Below are 17,237 nucleotides of genomic sequence, written 5' to 3' on the forward strand. Positions count from 1 at the left end.
GAGAATCATGAAAGAAGACATTGTTAGTGATCCATTAGCTATATTTTGTATTTTCTTCTCAACCCCAACTCAGTACTCTTGTTTAGGAGAGAGTTCTGGATCTTCACATCGTTTATTAGAATGCCTCAATTTCCCTGAAAAACACCTAAAAACTTCCATCCAGGACAAGTATCATGAATCGTGGCTTATAAAGAGCTGCTGACAGCTCAGTCAAAATGTGTAAAAAGGCAAATCTACTCTAACCTATTGGGCTTACCACAAATTAAATATATGTATGCAAGTGAGTAATAAAGAAGGGCGCATTTCAGTTTCAGTTATAGTGTTGCTTTAGCACATTTTTGCATCTTGATATCCACATTATTTCATTTAATCTTTCACTAAGCTGTAAAAGGATGTATCCCTTCTGGGCAATAGCTCCATCTTAATATACATCGATTAATTAAATACTCTCAGGGGTAGTATCCCATAAGGTATGTCATGCAACATCGCAAGAACCCAAGCCTGTCAGCGTATGTGTGCTGATCCCCCCCTGGAACTCTGGTTGTTTCAGCAATGAGTAGGTAAGCTTTTCCAAGTATCTCTTTTGAATGCATATTTTTTTTAAGATAAATGTTTTAATAAGCAGTGTCTACGTGAAAAGCAGCTGGAAAAATCTTTTCTTATGTAAATTACTGCAAGGAAAAATACACCAGAATATCTAAATCTCCAAAGGTTTTACTCTTCCTAGAAATAAATTAGAAGCACCTATAATGTGTGAGTGAGGTTGTATGTTGCTTATATTTCAATGTTCTCAGCGTTCTCTTATTGTTTTTATAGATCCCTTGCTGCTAGCAGTTCTCGCTCACATCAGGTCTTGTTCAGTGCTTTTTAGGCCTTTTCTGAGAGGCAAAGTTACAAATTCAGATCAGACACATATATTACTCAAAGTCCGCACACTCCATAGACACTGCTAAGCCTCATTCAGAGCAGCACTGGAGAAAGTCTATCTCTGAACTGCCCGCTTCTTGCGCATGCGTCTTACCTGGCTGAGTGTGCTCATGGCTCTCATGTAGCTCTCGTTTCGCGAACGGAATTTAGGAGAAGCGAGCAGTGCAGCTGGGTCCAGCGTGTCCAGACTCCTGTTGATGGACACTTCGCTCACTGCTCTCAAGTAGCTGTGGCTTCGGATTTGAAGCTTTGGCGAGTGCTCATTGGAGATCCTTAAAAGAAATAGAAGAAACACTCGTTGGCCATGGTCTCAAATCTTCGCTTTGTAATAATATTCACCATTACTTTCATGGGATTTTGTTTAAAATTTGACGTTATTGAGAGTATAGAGCGTATTCTGACCCCCTTGTCCCTCCCGTTGCTCAACCCCCGACACACTTTGTGCAAATGTTGATGTATATGGATCAAACTACTGTGCAATGCTGCAGGATTATTTGTATTCATGTTGGAAAAGGCCTATACCTGGTAGGTAAATTTGTCAGCGTAACAAATGTGCATCATAGGAACATGATAAAAAGGGAAGGGTTATTCACATGTGACCAAGTCGGCAACTGTGCATATGAAAGAAAAAGGAACACTATAATAGCTGTTAATGTGTGTCTGGTACGGAAATAATGTTTGCATAGAGAAACACTTATCCCAGTGAGGGGTACAGGCATTTTCCAGTGCTATCCAGACTTTTTACTAGTTGTCTCTATGCTCACACTTACACCTTCCTTATTTCTCTTCTCTTATTCATAGATATCCCCTCATAATTAGGTCCTGAAGAGACCCCCCTATGGACACATGTGTTGAAACGCTGTTGACAATCTTTTAAAGCAAACCATTCAACAGCTCCTATGATTATTTAAGGAGTCTGTCTCTATTAGTCCTTGTTCTAAGGTCGTCTCTAACCTTTTTTTAAAAACCCCCTTTCATGTCAATATTGTCACTATTTTGTAGTTTCCAATTTTCACTGGGGACACTTTTCAAGTACCCTGGTTCCACATGAGTAGGGTTTCCCTTGTCTCCTTTCCTCTGCTATTTTAAAACTTGCTGCTCCTGTGGTGAATCCTGTTATAAATAGACTCCCTCGACTTGTTGCTGGTTCCTTTTAGGTGGAAGCAAACACTGTTGCTTCCCCTGCCGAAGAAACCGTTAGCTGACCCAAAGGTTCTAAGCAATTGTAGACCAATTTCACTTCTTCCTACGGTTGCTCAACTACTAGAGAAAATTGTACACAGGGAGATGTCACTCTTTTTTTGCACATTCTTTTGCTGCAAGATTCCCAATTGAGATTTTGTGTTGGTTGCAGTACCGAGTAAGATCTGCTCGAAGTTTCAGAATTCAGAAAAAGGAAATTAGGATCTGAATTCACCTTTTAAGGTAATTTTACTTGACCTCTCCTCTGCATTTGATATGGTCTTCCATGTAATTGTGCTTGCCAGACTTGAAAGGATCCGAATCAGAGATCAAGCCCCGTTATGGTAAAAATCTTTCATCAGTGATTGCTCCCAGGCTGACTTTCTTCCACCTTATAGCTCTTCGTCCAAACCTTAGGAGTGAGGAGTGCCTCAGGGCTCAGCACTTAGCCCCAACCTTTTCAATATATATATATATCTGGAGCCACTGGCAAAACTAGTTGAGTCTTGGGGTGTATGGGTTGTATACTACACGGATGACACCCAACTCGTGTTGGCGTTTCTTGAAAACCCGCCCCTAATCTTGTGTTCCTTTAAAATTTGCTTTAAGGCAGTAGCTGACTGGATGAATGCAAGCTGCTTACAGCTTAACTCGGATAAAACTGAGATTATTTTCAATGATGCTAAGGCCACTCCTGAATCCAGTATCTGGTGGCCATCTGAAATGGATGCCCCCCTTCCTGCCCCCATTGTAAGAAATGTCTAGCGTAAATTCGATATAAACCTTACTTTTAAACCCCATATCACGACATTATCCGCCACATATAAAACCAGAGAAATTTGCCTGTTATAGTTAGTTGAGCTAACTATAACTCGCGCCCCCGCAATGCACTGCTGATGATGTCACATATTACATCACTCATGACATGGTCAGTGACATAACTGATGACAACACTGAAGACATCTCAAATGACATCATTGTCGCAGCGCAGGCTGGTAGCACTTGTCCTCGGTGGCAACCCTTTGGGACAGCTAACATTAGGTGGAAAAAGTCCAGTCGGAACCTAGTTAACAGATGGCGATCAAAGCCCGACATTGGCCAGGATAAATAAGGCCCCATGTGCGGGGTACTTTTCAAGATGACATATTTCTGAACACTACGTTTATTTAATTCCACCTCTTCACGAAGCAAGTATTGTGAGAGGGAAAAAGTTTTCCTCACAGACTCTACGTCAGCCGCCCTGATAGAATCTGGTTTTAAAAAGAGTTCTGGACGCCCCATACTAAAAAACAGTCTTTCAAATACTTTAACCACAGAATTTTAAGCATATTATCCCAGGATAAGGCTTCTCTCATGAGTAGGTGATTTAAAGGCAGGTCTTTATTTAGCCAGCATTTTAACCAAAAAATTAGTGGTCGTAGTGCAATAGTGTCACTTAGAAAGGGAATACCAGATTCTTCGTGCACTATTCAGTTGGAAGTTCCCCTCAGGACCCCCAACAGCTGTTTCAAGAAGTTGTTTTCTGCCACCACAAGGTCATTAATTGCCACATACCCCCAGAGTTCACTTCCGTAACAGCCTATCGCCACACTCTTTGCCTGATAGATCTTTAACAGAGCAGCAATAGGGCGTTTGCCCATTTTCCTGGCAAAATTAAAGATGGCCGCGTTTGCCCGGGTTATCTCCCCCCCTTTTCCTCTGGACTGAAGGGCCCCAATTCAGCTGGTCATCAAAAAGGACGCCCAAATATGAAAAGGTTTTTGTTGTAGGGATCCTCTCTCATTAACCCAAAATAAAAACGGCTTCTTATTACGCTGCCCTACCTGCATTACGAAAGATTTTGTATTGTTAATAGATAAGTCACAGGATTTCATAAAGCAGTCACGGGATTTCATAAAGCGTTAGTAATCCTTCATGCAATGGCCACTAATGGAATCCTGTCTGATGTAGCACTGATTATATGTGTTAGTAACTTGGGCTTCTTTTTATTGAACATCAGTAGCTCTTACCATAGAAAAGGTTGGTGTTCCACGGACTAAAAGACTGCGCCGCCATTGCTTCAGTGCAGCGGGAGTTTCCAGGATATACATCTTCTTTTTGTTGACGGATGAGAGAAGAAGAGCTCTCGGGGCCTGGGGACTGGACGGGGAGGAGCAGGAAAGCACGAGCGAGATCTCTTTGATGGATGTTTTTAATAACAACATTTAAGGGGGAGGAAGATTGAAACAAAAAGATCCAATAATGGAGGGCCATGACAGAGGGCAGTACTGGCACCTTGGGTCAGGCGTTCAGTGAGGCACGCGCTCCCATTGGAGAGCGACAACTGCATTGAAAAGATTGCTTTTAAGTAAATTGCGAAGCACATTGGCAGAGGTATTGGAGCAAGTCTGTAAATGAGTCACACCACACATCAGGTGAGAAAGGTTGTTGAGCGAAATGTTTCCGTGTCCTCGGAAACTGCCCTGAGGTTATCCCAGAAGGATACGTTTGATAAGATCCTGCAGCTACGCGCTTACTAAAAGCCATGGAGATGCCCACCCACCATCCAAAGGTGGTAGGCAATGCCCTCAGCCAGGCGAGGACTATAATGAATAATAAATACTGTATGAGCTAACATAGAGGTTGGACACACACCAACACGCTGTATACCCATTCTATGTTGTCAAAAGTAAAATACCTGAACAGATCTTCATAAGACTTTTATTCTGAAGTAGTTGAAGTGACTTGATGGCTTCAAGTGAACACTTATTTTATTTTCAGTTTGTGTAAAATGTAAAAAAACAATCAATTGAAAGAATAAAAAAAAAATGAGAACGGATATGAGGTAGATTTTCAGGGAAGAAATGTCTCCTCATGAAGCGACAGGTGCCTCGACAAAAGGCAGGCTTATCGCTACCCTCACTGAACTCCTTTGATGGGCTTGCTCAGTGATGTATTTTATTCCTAACATATGTTCAAGCAAACAGCCATGCTTTGTGTGAACTGAAGCAGAGGACAATTAAAGGAAACAACCATCGTCAAAGCCAATATGCGTATATGTCTTATAGCGCTTACACACCACACCACTCCTAAAGCCATACACATACAGGCCAACCACATAGCTTAATCACTGCATATCAAACACTTAGGTCCACATTGTCCATTTTATACATGGAGAAGTGAGTTAACCCTCATTTTAGGTGGACCTAAAATGGCAAAGCAGAGCTGAGGATTGGACATTTGCAAAGCACTATTTTCTCAACCTACAAAAACACACTGATGTAAATCATCAACTGGTTGTTAAAATGCAGTTCGGCCAAAACGTAAAACGTTCTGATGAGTGGACACGAGTCAACATGCAAACTGCTGAAATACTTAAGCTGTGCGGTATAAACTGTCACAGAAGAATCACGTTATAACTATCTTTCAGAATATTATTTTTTAAGACTTCCAAAGTTGGAAAAAATGTAGGGCCTGATTTAGATCTTGGCGGACGGGTTACTCCGTCACAACAGTGACGGATATCCCGTCCGAAGAAATATAAATCCCATAGGATATAATGGGATTCATATTTCTGCAGACGGGATATCCGTTGTGACGGACTAATTCGTCCACCAAAATCTAAGTCAGGCTCTAAGGTTTGTGTGGTGCCAGAGGGCCTGTGAATGATCATAATTCAAAAGAAGCTCTACAACTGTGCCTCCGGCCTCAACCCACTGGAGACATCCTATTGTTCCATGCGCCCTCAATGCTTTAGGTTCCAGGTTACCCAATGTAATCGGTGATAACTTTGTCCAGGGCTTTAATAGGGTGACACACATGAAATATTGTCACTTTGTGAGTAACACAAGTCTGTATTCAGAGAGTCATGTATGGGTAAGAGGAACAACACACAGCCACACACATAGGCAGAGTGTAAAAGGTAATCACCCACAAAAACACAACACTGTGGTTCATAAAAACAATAAGATACGCCCTCTAAGCACAAAAAGGCATCGAAAGGCAAAGAGACAGTACAGCACATTACAGATAAACATAGTAGGGAAATGAAATAGAAACAAGGCACAGATACAGAGAGAGACAAAGAGACAGATGAGGACAGACACACCGAGCACAGGAATGCACAACAAGACACGGTCTCCCCCAGGAAAGTACCAGCGATGCAGAGCACAAACACAGTAGGATTGCAGGATGAAGCAAGACACAAGTGCACCTGTTGGGAGGTGTTTTTGGATTTTTGTTGATTTTAAAAGCTTGCTATCCAGAATTGTTCACCACAACCCTGTCTTCAGGCAATTGTTGAGCTATTTATTGGCTGGAGAAGGAGTGTGTCCGATCATCTGCTTTAAGGATAGAACTCTTCTCAGTCCAAAATCCAAGCCTGTACGAGTGGTCTAAATGGAGTGATATCTGTGCTGTCAGGGACCTGAACTGTGAAGATCTCTGCACTCTGTCAGATAGCTTCGTTCTGAGATCTGTATGTGGTGTATCTTTACTTCCTTGGCATGCAGTGTGATTTCTCCATGGTGGACTCACATATATATGTGTGGTGTCTGTTTGTTGCCTCAGTTTGCAACATCTTTGCTACTGGGTAGACTAGACAGAACCATGGATGTGGTGTCTTGATTTCCTTTGATTACATAATCGCTGATCCGAGGTGACCGCACAATCTTGTTTAGTGGATCACTTGTTTTCTTTACTTAGTGTAGGAGAGTGGAGTCCCAGTGCGTACTGCACCAACAGTGATCCACTGGATCCTCTTATCCTACTGCGACAACCTGCAACTCTCAATTCTGTGATGTCCATTAGGTTAGTCCTTCCAGCCCAAGGTACTCTTAAAAGACTTAAGATTCCCCTCTCATCTTACAACCCTCACTTTATACTAAGCTACAAATCTACTCCTTGCTCACCAAGCAAAATTGTAGGGACGGTTCTTCAATGGGTCAACTTAACTTGGTAAGTATGGTAAGGAACTATGGTAACAATATGCAAGCCTGGACTTTTACCTATTCTGCATCTTTCTGTTCTACACAATACTTAGGCACATACACAAGTTCACTACAACTGGATTGGAGAAAGTCTTCCCAGATAGACGACTCCATAAAAGACACACACCTTGCCAACTGTGCAACAAATGGAGTAGCCTCATAATTAACCCCATGCGAGTGCTTTGGAGTCTCTATATGGGCTATAAAGCACTTCTGAAATGTAATAATAGACTCTGGGACACAACTTTGCCATCACATACCAGGGCAGGTAGGAGACCCATATCCTGAAGGTTAGCTAGGCTGTCAAAGGCTTGAGGCTGTAAGGTTAATGCATGTAAGGTTGTGCACTTTTCATTCTGGGTGGGGATGAACATCCGGTCATGCTTAGCGCTAAGATGCTCACCCGCAGATGCGTTCTCTAGGAGATTCCAAATCAAATCATATGTCACCTGAGAGATAGCTGACAAATGCCCTGGCATGTGGGAGCAATAGAAACTAAGGGTTAGGTACCCTGTCAGGGAGATCTGTGTGATATGAGGCATATGTGATGGTGGGAGGCATATGAGGCATATGCGATGGTGTAAGACCTCGTTCTATTTTTCAACTTTTAAAATATTTATACCTAACAATACAAAAATCATAAAGGCTCCTAGACAGATGCATACAGTTGGGCAGCATTAGCGAGTCATCATATGACATAGCTTGTATACATAGTTGAAGACCACTGCTGCTTTCAGATAGGTGGTACCTGGCTCGTCTACCCTGGAACCTGAGAGATCACTCTTTCATTACAGGTCTGATCATATGAGAGCTGAGTAACCTGGGGAGTAGCTTTGATATCATTAGACTCTACGGAAAATTGTCACCCTATATCATGCAGAATTCTCTCACCATAAAAAATGTTGTGTTCTAGAAAACTTCATAAAACACAAATAAAAGAAATTTGAAGGTTTAGCCTGACAGAGCAACATCATTCTACCTCTGTAAACCTCATATTACAAGTCACAGGTTCCGCCCTTGAAAACATCAGTACACACTGATATGCTCAAAGTAATCCAGAATTGTGAGCACTTCTACTACCACTATTAAAATCTAAGGGGGACCTACTCTGATAGTGTCATCTGTGCTCTTACACATAGGATGCACTTTTCTTGTTTGCGCCTCGGTGCACCTTTAAATTGGTGCGCCATGCTCAAACATGGAAAGTGCGCCCTATTATAGAGAGGCCGCTGCCCTCAGTGCAGCTGGAAAAACATGCTGCCCTAGGGGCAGCACATTCATGTTAAATACAAAGCTGCTGCTTCAAAGTCGCTCCGTGTTTCACAGCCCAGGTCGCAACCTACCTGTACTTTCAAGAGGGGAGAAAGATCCCCTTGCAGGCAGGCGCAGTGAGTGACTGCACCCCCTCCTCCAAGGGGCAGCCCTCTGGAGGGAGCTATGCTCCCATGCAAATGAAGGAATGTCCTCTTGAGATAGCACGGCGCTACATGTGCGCCAGCTCTATCAGTATCACAGGAGGGACTGCACGAGCGTCTGCGGCACCTTCAGCAATTGCAAAGTGCCCCGGGTGAGCACAAAGTGGGCGCACATGCACGTTGCACTTCCGGGGCACTTTCTGTAATATGGCGCTTGGACTGTACTTTGTGGGGCAGGGCCAAACCGTGGAGCAGATTTACTACTTCTGGTGCATCTCTGCTAATCGGCAGGGATGCACCAGAAGAGTTGCAACGCATCTGCCCACCCATGCGCCACCACTGATGTGCCGCATTTACAATGAGGTGCCCCGTGGCGCACAGATGGGCAGATGCGTGTTGCATCCCTCGGGGGAAAGGCGCTGCATTGCTGGAGTTGCGTTGCAAGCGTGACGCAGCTCCAGCAAGGATCGGGGTGCCTCTATCCCTAACATGCTGCATCAATCCTTACACCTGCTTCAAGCAGGCGCAGGGTTTTGATGCAGCATGGCCTTAAAAGTGACTGAGTGAAATCTTGTAGATTTCACTCAGCCACTTTTAGGAGGCGTTCCTGCGCCGGAACGTGCCCCCCGCGCAGGAACGCCCACATGTGTCATAGGGCTTTACAACTTGACTCATCTCCCAGGTGCATCACGTTGTAAATAGCCCGCAGCATGACGCTGGCTTTGCGCCGCAGCTGCCTCACAAAAGTGACGCAATGGCGGCGCAAATCTGGCATAAGGGGCTTGTAATTGTGCCCCCCTGGTTGCAATTCAATCATCCGTAGTATAATAGACAGGGCCGGACTGGAACTGAAAGCAGCCCTGGCACATTTTGGCAGACCAGCCCCCCGTCAAGGGCATAGCGAGCGAGCGCAGCGAGCGAATCTGACCACTTCTATGTGGGGTTTGGAAAAAGACAGACCAAAATGGTGAATTTTACAGCATATTTTTCATTACATATTCAATTTCAAAGCACAGTAAATAGTAGATGATAACCTTAAAGAGCACTAGGTTACCCATCCAGTCATATGTACCCATAGACATTCTTTCAGAGAGCAAGCGCAGAGAGCAACCTCTACAGGGGGGTTTGGGGGGTGCTCCCCCAAGGAAATTTTGGATACAGAAAGGCCAAAACAAAGCATTTTTCAACACATTTTTCATTACATATTAGATAGTATTAACTTTTAAAGCATAGTAAATGATTACCTTATGGAGCTCACGTTGTCACACATTAAGCACTGACATGTGATGTCACACATGAGCACACAGGCCACTGAGGCCAGAATCTGTGGAAATGACACACATAAGCACCTAGCACTGAGGGCAGAAACTGCGGAAATGTCACACATAAGCATCTGATAACTAGCACCTAGGGCACAGAGGCCAGAAACTATGGAAGTGTCACACCCAGACCCAGGCCTGGTCACACCAGGCCAGAAAGCATAGAAACGTCACACATAAGCACCCAGGCCAGTAAGCATGGAAATGTCACCCATGAGCCTCCAGGTCATTGAGGCCAGAAACTATGGAAATAGCACACATAAGCACCCAGGCCAGAAAGCATGGAAATATCACACATAAGCACCCAGAAAGCATACAAATGTCTCATATGGCCCCCTGCCCAGAAAGCATGAAAAATTTACACAAAGGCACCCAGGCCAGTGGCACTGGAACACTTTTCAGAGTGTGGGTGCTGCCCTCAATGTTGCCTGTACATCACTGAAGTCATGGGATTGTGAAAAATTCAAGAATTACACAAAGAACAATGGTAGCAATTGAGCCTTGCCTATTCCGTGACATATACAATTTAAAAGTATATGCCAAACCATTTAAATACACTGCACTCTGCATACTGCCTTATGGACAGAGCTTGCGCTAGTGGTGGCATCCTGGTGACATATGTAGTAAAAGGGAATATTTTTAGGCCTGGCAAAAGGTTCCTTTTTCCAGGTCAAAACGCCAGTTTTACAACTGCACAGGCAGACTCAAATGGCAGGCCCTGGCCTTGACACATGTTTAAATAGGCTACTTAAGTGGGTTGCACAATAAGTGTTGAAGGCCCAGTAGCAGCATTTAATTTGCAGTCCCTGGGTACATGTACAACCACATTCTAGGGACTTACAAGTGAATTAGATTTTCCAATTCAGTGTAAGCCAATTTTACCATGTTTAAAGGAAAGAGCACAATCACTTTAGCACTGGTTATCGTTGGTAAAGTGCCCTAAGAGCCAACAAAAATGGACAAGTGCTACAGCTCACCATCCCTGAAGAGCATCTCCCCATGAAGTCCCATTTTCATTTTGAGTGTTTAACACAGGAGAGAGTTTACGGATGCAGAGACCCAAAGCATTTCATAGGTCAAACACCCTATGCCTTTCCAACCTGTCAATCATGGATAAATACAGTACTCCTCCTTCTGCCTGATGTATTTGCTTAAGAAGTACTACACAGTGCCTTCCAGGGCCACAGATGCAGGGAATCCTAGGTAAAAGTAATGTATTCCATCTTCTACAGTTGATAGACTACCGTGTACATCCTTTGCAGTGCGTTATTTGTTAATAAATAATAAATAATGCAGGGGTTTAAAGGCTTTCACACATGCTTCTAAGTGAGGGGTTGCTGAGCACGAATCTGCCTAGTTTTGATTATACCTTATGTCTCTTCTTTCCAACACACTACACTTCCTGTGCCACTGTTTTCCTACGTTTCTCTTCCTACCCTTTTTCGACTTACTCGCTCCTACGCTGGGTCAAAGTCTGACGAAAAAAAACAAGTTCTGATTCCCAAAAGGCATGTGCCGATGTCCACTACCTGCAACCACCGGAACAAATTAAACATTGTCTCAATTCTCTGGCAACACAGACACTGAGTTCCTATCGACTATCCTACCAACTCATCAGAACATGCTCATGGTGTAAATATGGAAACCATCTTTAATGAGACTTACCTGTCCTATAAATATATGCCACACCTACACGATATGGACATTTGCACCACTGCATGTAATACGGAAATGCTGTGTTATTGATTTCAAGTTGCGGCTTCTGGCTGATGAGGTCTCAAACAACATTTACATTGACGAGCCATTTTTGAATTACAATAAGGCAGTGGGGGTTGATGGGCATTGGCCATAACCCAATGCGCAGAACCAGGTGAGTCTGGGGGCTACCCACATCAGTCTGTGGACAAAAAGGGTACGCCTTTTAGATTAGAAAGGCTCCCCATGGAGGTGGCATCTGGTGATAACATGCAATTTTGGAATAGATACACACTTCATTAAAGTGATTACCATTTACCTCGGCTCAATATTTTACATCACTTGTGAGTCCGATAGAAATTTTAATTGCTGTGTTTGAATTGAAACGTTATATTGTTTTCGTTATTTATTTTGGGTTGTATTAGGCAAATTAAAGATAGGTACTTTAGTTCCTGCCCGTGTTAGCTCATGTGCAGTCTCTCGTTAATAGAATAAATGTTCGAAGTGACATGACGGGGTTCCCCTTTCTCGTGAGTCCATTTCTGACAAAAGAAGAATCAAGATACTAGTCTCCAGACTAGTTGCTTCATTCTGCACCCGACCATCACTCAACTTTACATGTGCCCAGCGGAGTCCAAGATTTACATATTGACATGTGGAGTCCAGAATTTAAAGAAATACAGCAATGGAAATGAGAAAGATTATGAGTGCAAATTATGCTCACTTACTGACTAGTGTGTGCTAACTGTGTTTATATAAAATGTATAGGACCTTGTGAGGGGTTCCGAATTTTGGATGTGGGGTGAATATTATTCCAGTGTGAGCACCAGTCGGATTATTTCGAATTTCGACATATTTTGTTGACTATCAGGTGAGCGCTGAGCTCTATCTTGTTATTTTACCCCTCTTGTTGATTGATCTTTATCTAGCTTGCAGCCTAACAAGTAATATGGATTAAAGAGGCAGCAAATGCCACTTTAATGCTGTGCATTTTGTTTGCTCTGGGTGATAATGAAGAAGGGAGACAGTTATTCCTCGAGGTTGCAGGTCGCACCCAGACTTAGCTGGGCGGGTTCCGCAACCCCCAGGTAGCTGCCAGAGGTGGCAGAGATCTAGCACTCTTACTTGATGGTCTGGTCACTGTGGCAGAGGGTCACCAGAGCTGAGGGGGATGCCATAAACAATCATTGCGGAGGGACCAGACACCTTCTGCTCCACTCCACTGCACGCCACCCTGGTGTACCACACAATAATAATTAAGCCATTGCTATTGCGCCTGTATGTTGGGGCATTGACCCTTATATTAGCATGCACTGTGCACTCACTGGACTCCACACTGATAGGACTAGAAGCTTGTGCACACCAATAAAGACCACACCTTGCTGATTAGGATGTTTTGCGGGTATCATTCAAAGTCTGCAGCAGCAATATGGAGCGGTATTTCTGTCCATTATACACCACATTCCACACTACCCTGCTTCTCTGGCGCCACCGCCCAGGGCCCAAAGGATTATCCACAGGCCACCGGGAACAAACGCTGTGGGCCAGAACCAAAAACCGAAAGCCCGCGACCGGGCCAGGCACCAAGGTCGATTCCAGTGTGCCCAAGAGCCAACAAACAACATAAGGTCGGGTGTCACTGGGGGCTGCTGGGCGCCACTGCCACAAATCAGCTACTGAGCTGGTACCGATGCGGGTGCCCAACAGCCAACAAACACCAAAAGCCAGGAGACCGCTCGGGCCATGGAGCAGCTGCGGAGCCGATGTGGCCGAAGCAGCCTCACTGAGGGAACAGTTCAGCATGTGTCGTCAGACTCCAGCGTGCGCACAAATTCAAATACATTCCATTTATTTTAAAAACATTACCATCGCAATGACAAAGAAAACGTGGGGGAGGGGATGATGTAACATGTTTTAAAGGCAGTTATAAAGGACACACTTATTAAAGAAGTGAGGGAAACCATGCTTCCAAGTTTAGTGTAGGAACTAAAAGAGGTAGAAAACTGATATAAACCTAATTCTTGTAGGAATCTGGGCTTACAGATTAAAGGAACATGGGGCCAAATTAAAACAATTGATCAAGACATGGCACACATCACTCTACCCAAGCCTGCCCAGAGGCCAGTAGGCCGCGATTAAAGACAACGAAGCAGCCTGCCACTCACCCAATGACGCCCGCACACCCTAGTGCCCACTTCCCTGTCTGCCCGTGATGATGATGACTGGAGTGGACGGACAAACTCACCTGCAGCGGGCGGCAGACACTGGACAGGGCGGCTCGCTCGCTAGAATTACATTATTGCTGCATGGTCAGGCCTCCTCTGCCTCAGTCAGGTCAGATTTCAGCTCTCTGGGATGCAGGCACTGGGCAGTCACGTGCCCCATTGCGCATGTGGCATGACAATGGCTACCCTGCCCACCACCAGCCCCACCCTACGGCACACAGACACGGCAGTAGTCGGCGGAGTAGACGTCATCTGCACGCTGCGTGACCAGACCATTGCGCACCCCCTCCCCCGATTATTAAATCTTCATAATATCCCAGGCCTGTTAGAAAATCCATGGTGGTGGCAGCCAAAGTGCACGGTCTGTCTGCACTGCACCAGACCCATTACATTTTCTGCGGAGCGGAGACACGGACAAAGAGGAGTACTCTACTCTCTCTGACTCACGTCACGGGCTGAAAATCGCCCCAACAACAAAACCGGCCCCTTGTGAGAAAACCGGCCCCCACCCCATCCAGCCTACCAGGGGATTGCCCGTTGCCCGGACTTACCAGTCCGGCCCTGATAACAAATGGAGAGGAAGCAATGGAATAGAATGTGAGAGAGCGCAAACTGACTTAAATGTATGAGTACATCACACTTACCTGTAGTAAGCACAAATCATGAGGAGAAATGCCATGAGTGCTAATAGTATCTGCAATTATATTCTGAATGTATAGCTAATGTAGAGATTTAAGTAGAAGTGGAACTAATACAGAAATGTGTGACATTATATGATTTTAGTAGATGTGTTTATTTTGAATCCATGTCGTGTAGCTGTTAAAACATAAGATGGTATGCGGTTAAACGCAGAACGTGGTAGGCCTCAGGGCCAGAGCTGGAGGGAAAGGGAAGGTGGTTCTTTTCACGACACAGATTGTATTAAGGTTTTTGGTCATTGCATTAAATAGGCCATGATTTATAGAAATGTTTACTTAATAATAGAATAAGAGTATTAACATGCTTTAATTAAATGAAGAAGTTGAATGCTATAATCATAATGAGAATTATTATAGGCCTGAAATGTTTTAGCATTGATTTACACGTACATGTCTGGGCTGAGAAATGTTGCAAGCTTTTTCTTTTTAGAAGTCTATGAGAGTTGGGTTCTTGGCTACAGATATCTGTCTGCAAAGGAAAAGGGGGGATCCAATTATAAATGAATGAATAGAGGCCTGTTCAGTAGACGGCCCAGACATGGAGGAGGGTTCTGGAATGTTTGAGGGGTATCAGCGGGCCGGAGAAGAATCTGAGAAGCAAGGTCAACTCTAACGTATGAGGCCCAATACAGAGCATCATGGAAAAAGCCAGAAGTTGCACCACGTGAGAGGCGTCTCGCAAGGGGCGTCTCAAATGTTGTTGACTGTTTTGTATTAGGGACAGCACCCCTGGGTGGAGTTAGAGCAGATACCTGAGGACCCTTTAGAGAGCGGATGGGTAGGCAGAGAGGGGTCATGACTGGAGAACTATAGGTTTTCACCAAGAGACTTAGAGTGAGTGACTTCCCTTGGGGGTCATTCACTGCTGACACCTTTGTTAGGTTGGGGATTTGGTTAAGTAGGGATACCATCTAGAGCAGGGTAGGGACAGCCTAACCTTTGCGTTTTCCTCCAACCTAAATGAAGGAGAGATATGCGTCAATGCTGATAGCTTTATTATTCTTAGAACTTGTGTTAGTGATTTCTGTTGCTCGTCTGAGGGCTTTTCGAGAGCACATGTATGTAATTGGACCTGTGTATCTCGTCAATCTCATTCTGAGATGCCTGTATTTGCAGCTTATCATATCTTTACAATAAACTTTTGAAAGCTAGAAGTTGTTTGTGATCTTTGGGAGCAGAGTCTTTTATTGGGTGAACTAACTTGGAAATAGGTGCACTTTCTTTCCTCACAGACAGGCAACAAAGGTTCAGTCGACCAGATCGAGGTTTGGATCAATAGATATAAGATATCGATCAAAATCTCGCCCTTTCAGTTGGTAGCAGAGGATGGTTGCCTTCTTGAGGACGGTGACCTAGGCCAGGTTAGCTTACCCCAAGGCCCCTAGAGATCGATGATCGGAAGAACAGCCCGCTGAAGAAGATCCGATGACGTGAGACAGAAAAAGCAGCAGTATCGGTCGAGAGTGAGTATAAAGGGTTATGCGTGTTAGATTGCGGTGTTTTGTATTGTATCTATGTTGTAATGTCTGGCGGAGTTGAATGTCTGTAGAGTGACTGTGGAACAGGTTGTGAGCGCGCGCAACCGGTGGAAATCTTAAGTTCAAGGAGAGCTTAAGTGGTTCGGGTGTATCGGACACCCAGAGTAATTGTCAACTAGTGTGAAGGGGGTCATGAGGTACCATTGATCACCCGAGAGACCGAGATAGGGGGAACGTAAGAGTGAGTGCGTGAGTAACGGACGCTGGTCGGAAGTTACTGTGTGTGTAAGCAACCTATCAGAGAGACGATAGACATCTCGTCAGTTGTGTTGACAATTACAGATAGACTGTGGACGTACAGTCGAGAGAAGTGACCGCTTGGTCGGAAGTAGTCATTTTTCGGTGTATGAATGGGACGCATGCATAACCGGGAGACGAGTTGAGAAAGGAGGGGTGCTGCTGCGAAGCGGAGAAAAGTGACGTCAGGTGGTGTCGCGCAGTGATTGGCCGACAGGAGAAAGACCGCGCTGTGATAGGCCAGCTAGCGAAGACGTCAGACAGGGTCGCGACGTGATTGGCCGACCGGAGAAAGACCGCGCTGCGATAGGCCAAGCTAGAAAAGCCGCGACAGGATTGGTGGATTGTCATTAGGAAGTAAACAGAGTAGCGAGGCTGGATATTGTGCGCATAATTATGAAGTGTTTTAAATGGCTGAAAGCGATGTTTAAAAGAGAGAAGCGGGGATCGTATGAAGGGGAAGAAGCCCCGCCGGAGGGTACGCCAGCTCGTTATATGGCAGTGAATGTTGGGCTGCATACGATCCTTTGGATTTCAGAGTGGAGTAAGATTACTGAAGGAAATGAGGAACTGACGTTCCCGAAGTACGGGACGTTCAGATTAGAGGTGTTACATCGATTAAAATCAGTCATGACCTCAATGAGACCCTTGCCTAGACCAACCCAGTTTGAAGCTCTTGATGCATGGCTTAGGGCAGCGCATGAAAAGAATATGAACAGACGACAAGAAAGGGTGAAACGATCGGTAAGGGCAGTGCAGGATGCCAGGTGGGATGCGGATGCTAAAAGATGGAGAGTGCATAACCTGGAAATAAATAAACTGTACCCAGTGTTAGAGGTGCCCGTAAATAAAAGCCCCATAGAAGAAGATGATGAGAGCGAAACAGAGGACAGCCTGATAAACAGATTATTGACAGACAGGCCACCCCCGTATAATAGAGCAGGGGGAGAGGTCGAGAATAGGGAAGGAGATAAGGGGGGCAATGCAGGAGAGCATAGACCGCTTCCCAGTTCAGAGTGGGATCCAGAGCCAAA

At 44.7% G+C, this 17,237-nt stretch overlaps 1 protein-coding gene across 2 annotated transcripts in view; it reads right to left on the minus strand.

Moving 5' to 3' along the window:
* The window catches only part of DLGAP1 (DLG associated protein 1), a 620,950-nt gene that overhangs the window by 426,692 nt on the left and 177,021 nt on the right, over positions 1-17,237 (minus strand). For both annotated transcript variants that reach the window (XM_078687476.1, XM_078687477.1), the window contains exon 3: positions 1,022-1,199. In XM_078687476.1, the coding sequence (XP_078543602.1) occupies positions 1,022-1,199 (178 nt within the window). The remainder of the gene's footprint in view (positions 1-1,021; positions 1,200-17,237) is intronic.

This window comes from Lissotriton helveticus, chromosome 4_1, assembly GCF_964261635.1.
Source record: "Lissotriton helveticus chromosome 4_1, aLisHel1.1, whole genome shotgun sequence".
Lineage (NCBI taxonomy): Eukaryota > Metazoa > Chordata > Amphibia > Caudata > Salamandridae > Lissotriton > Lissotriton helveticus.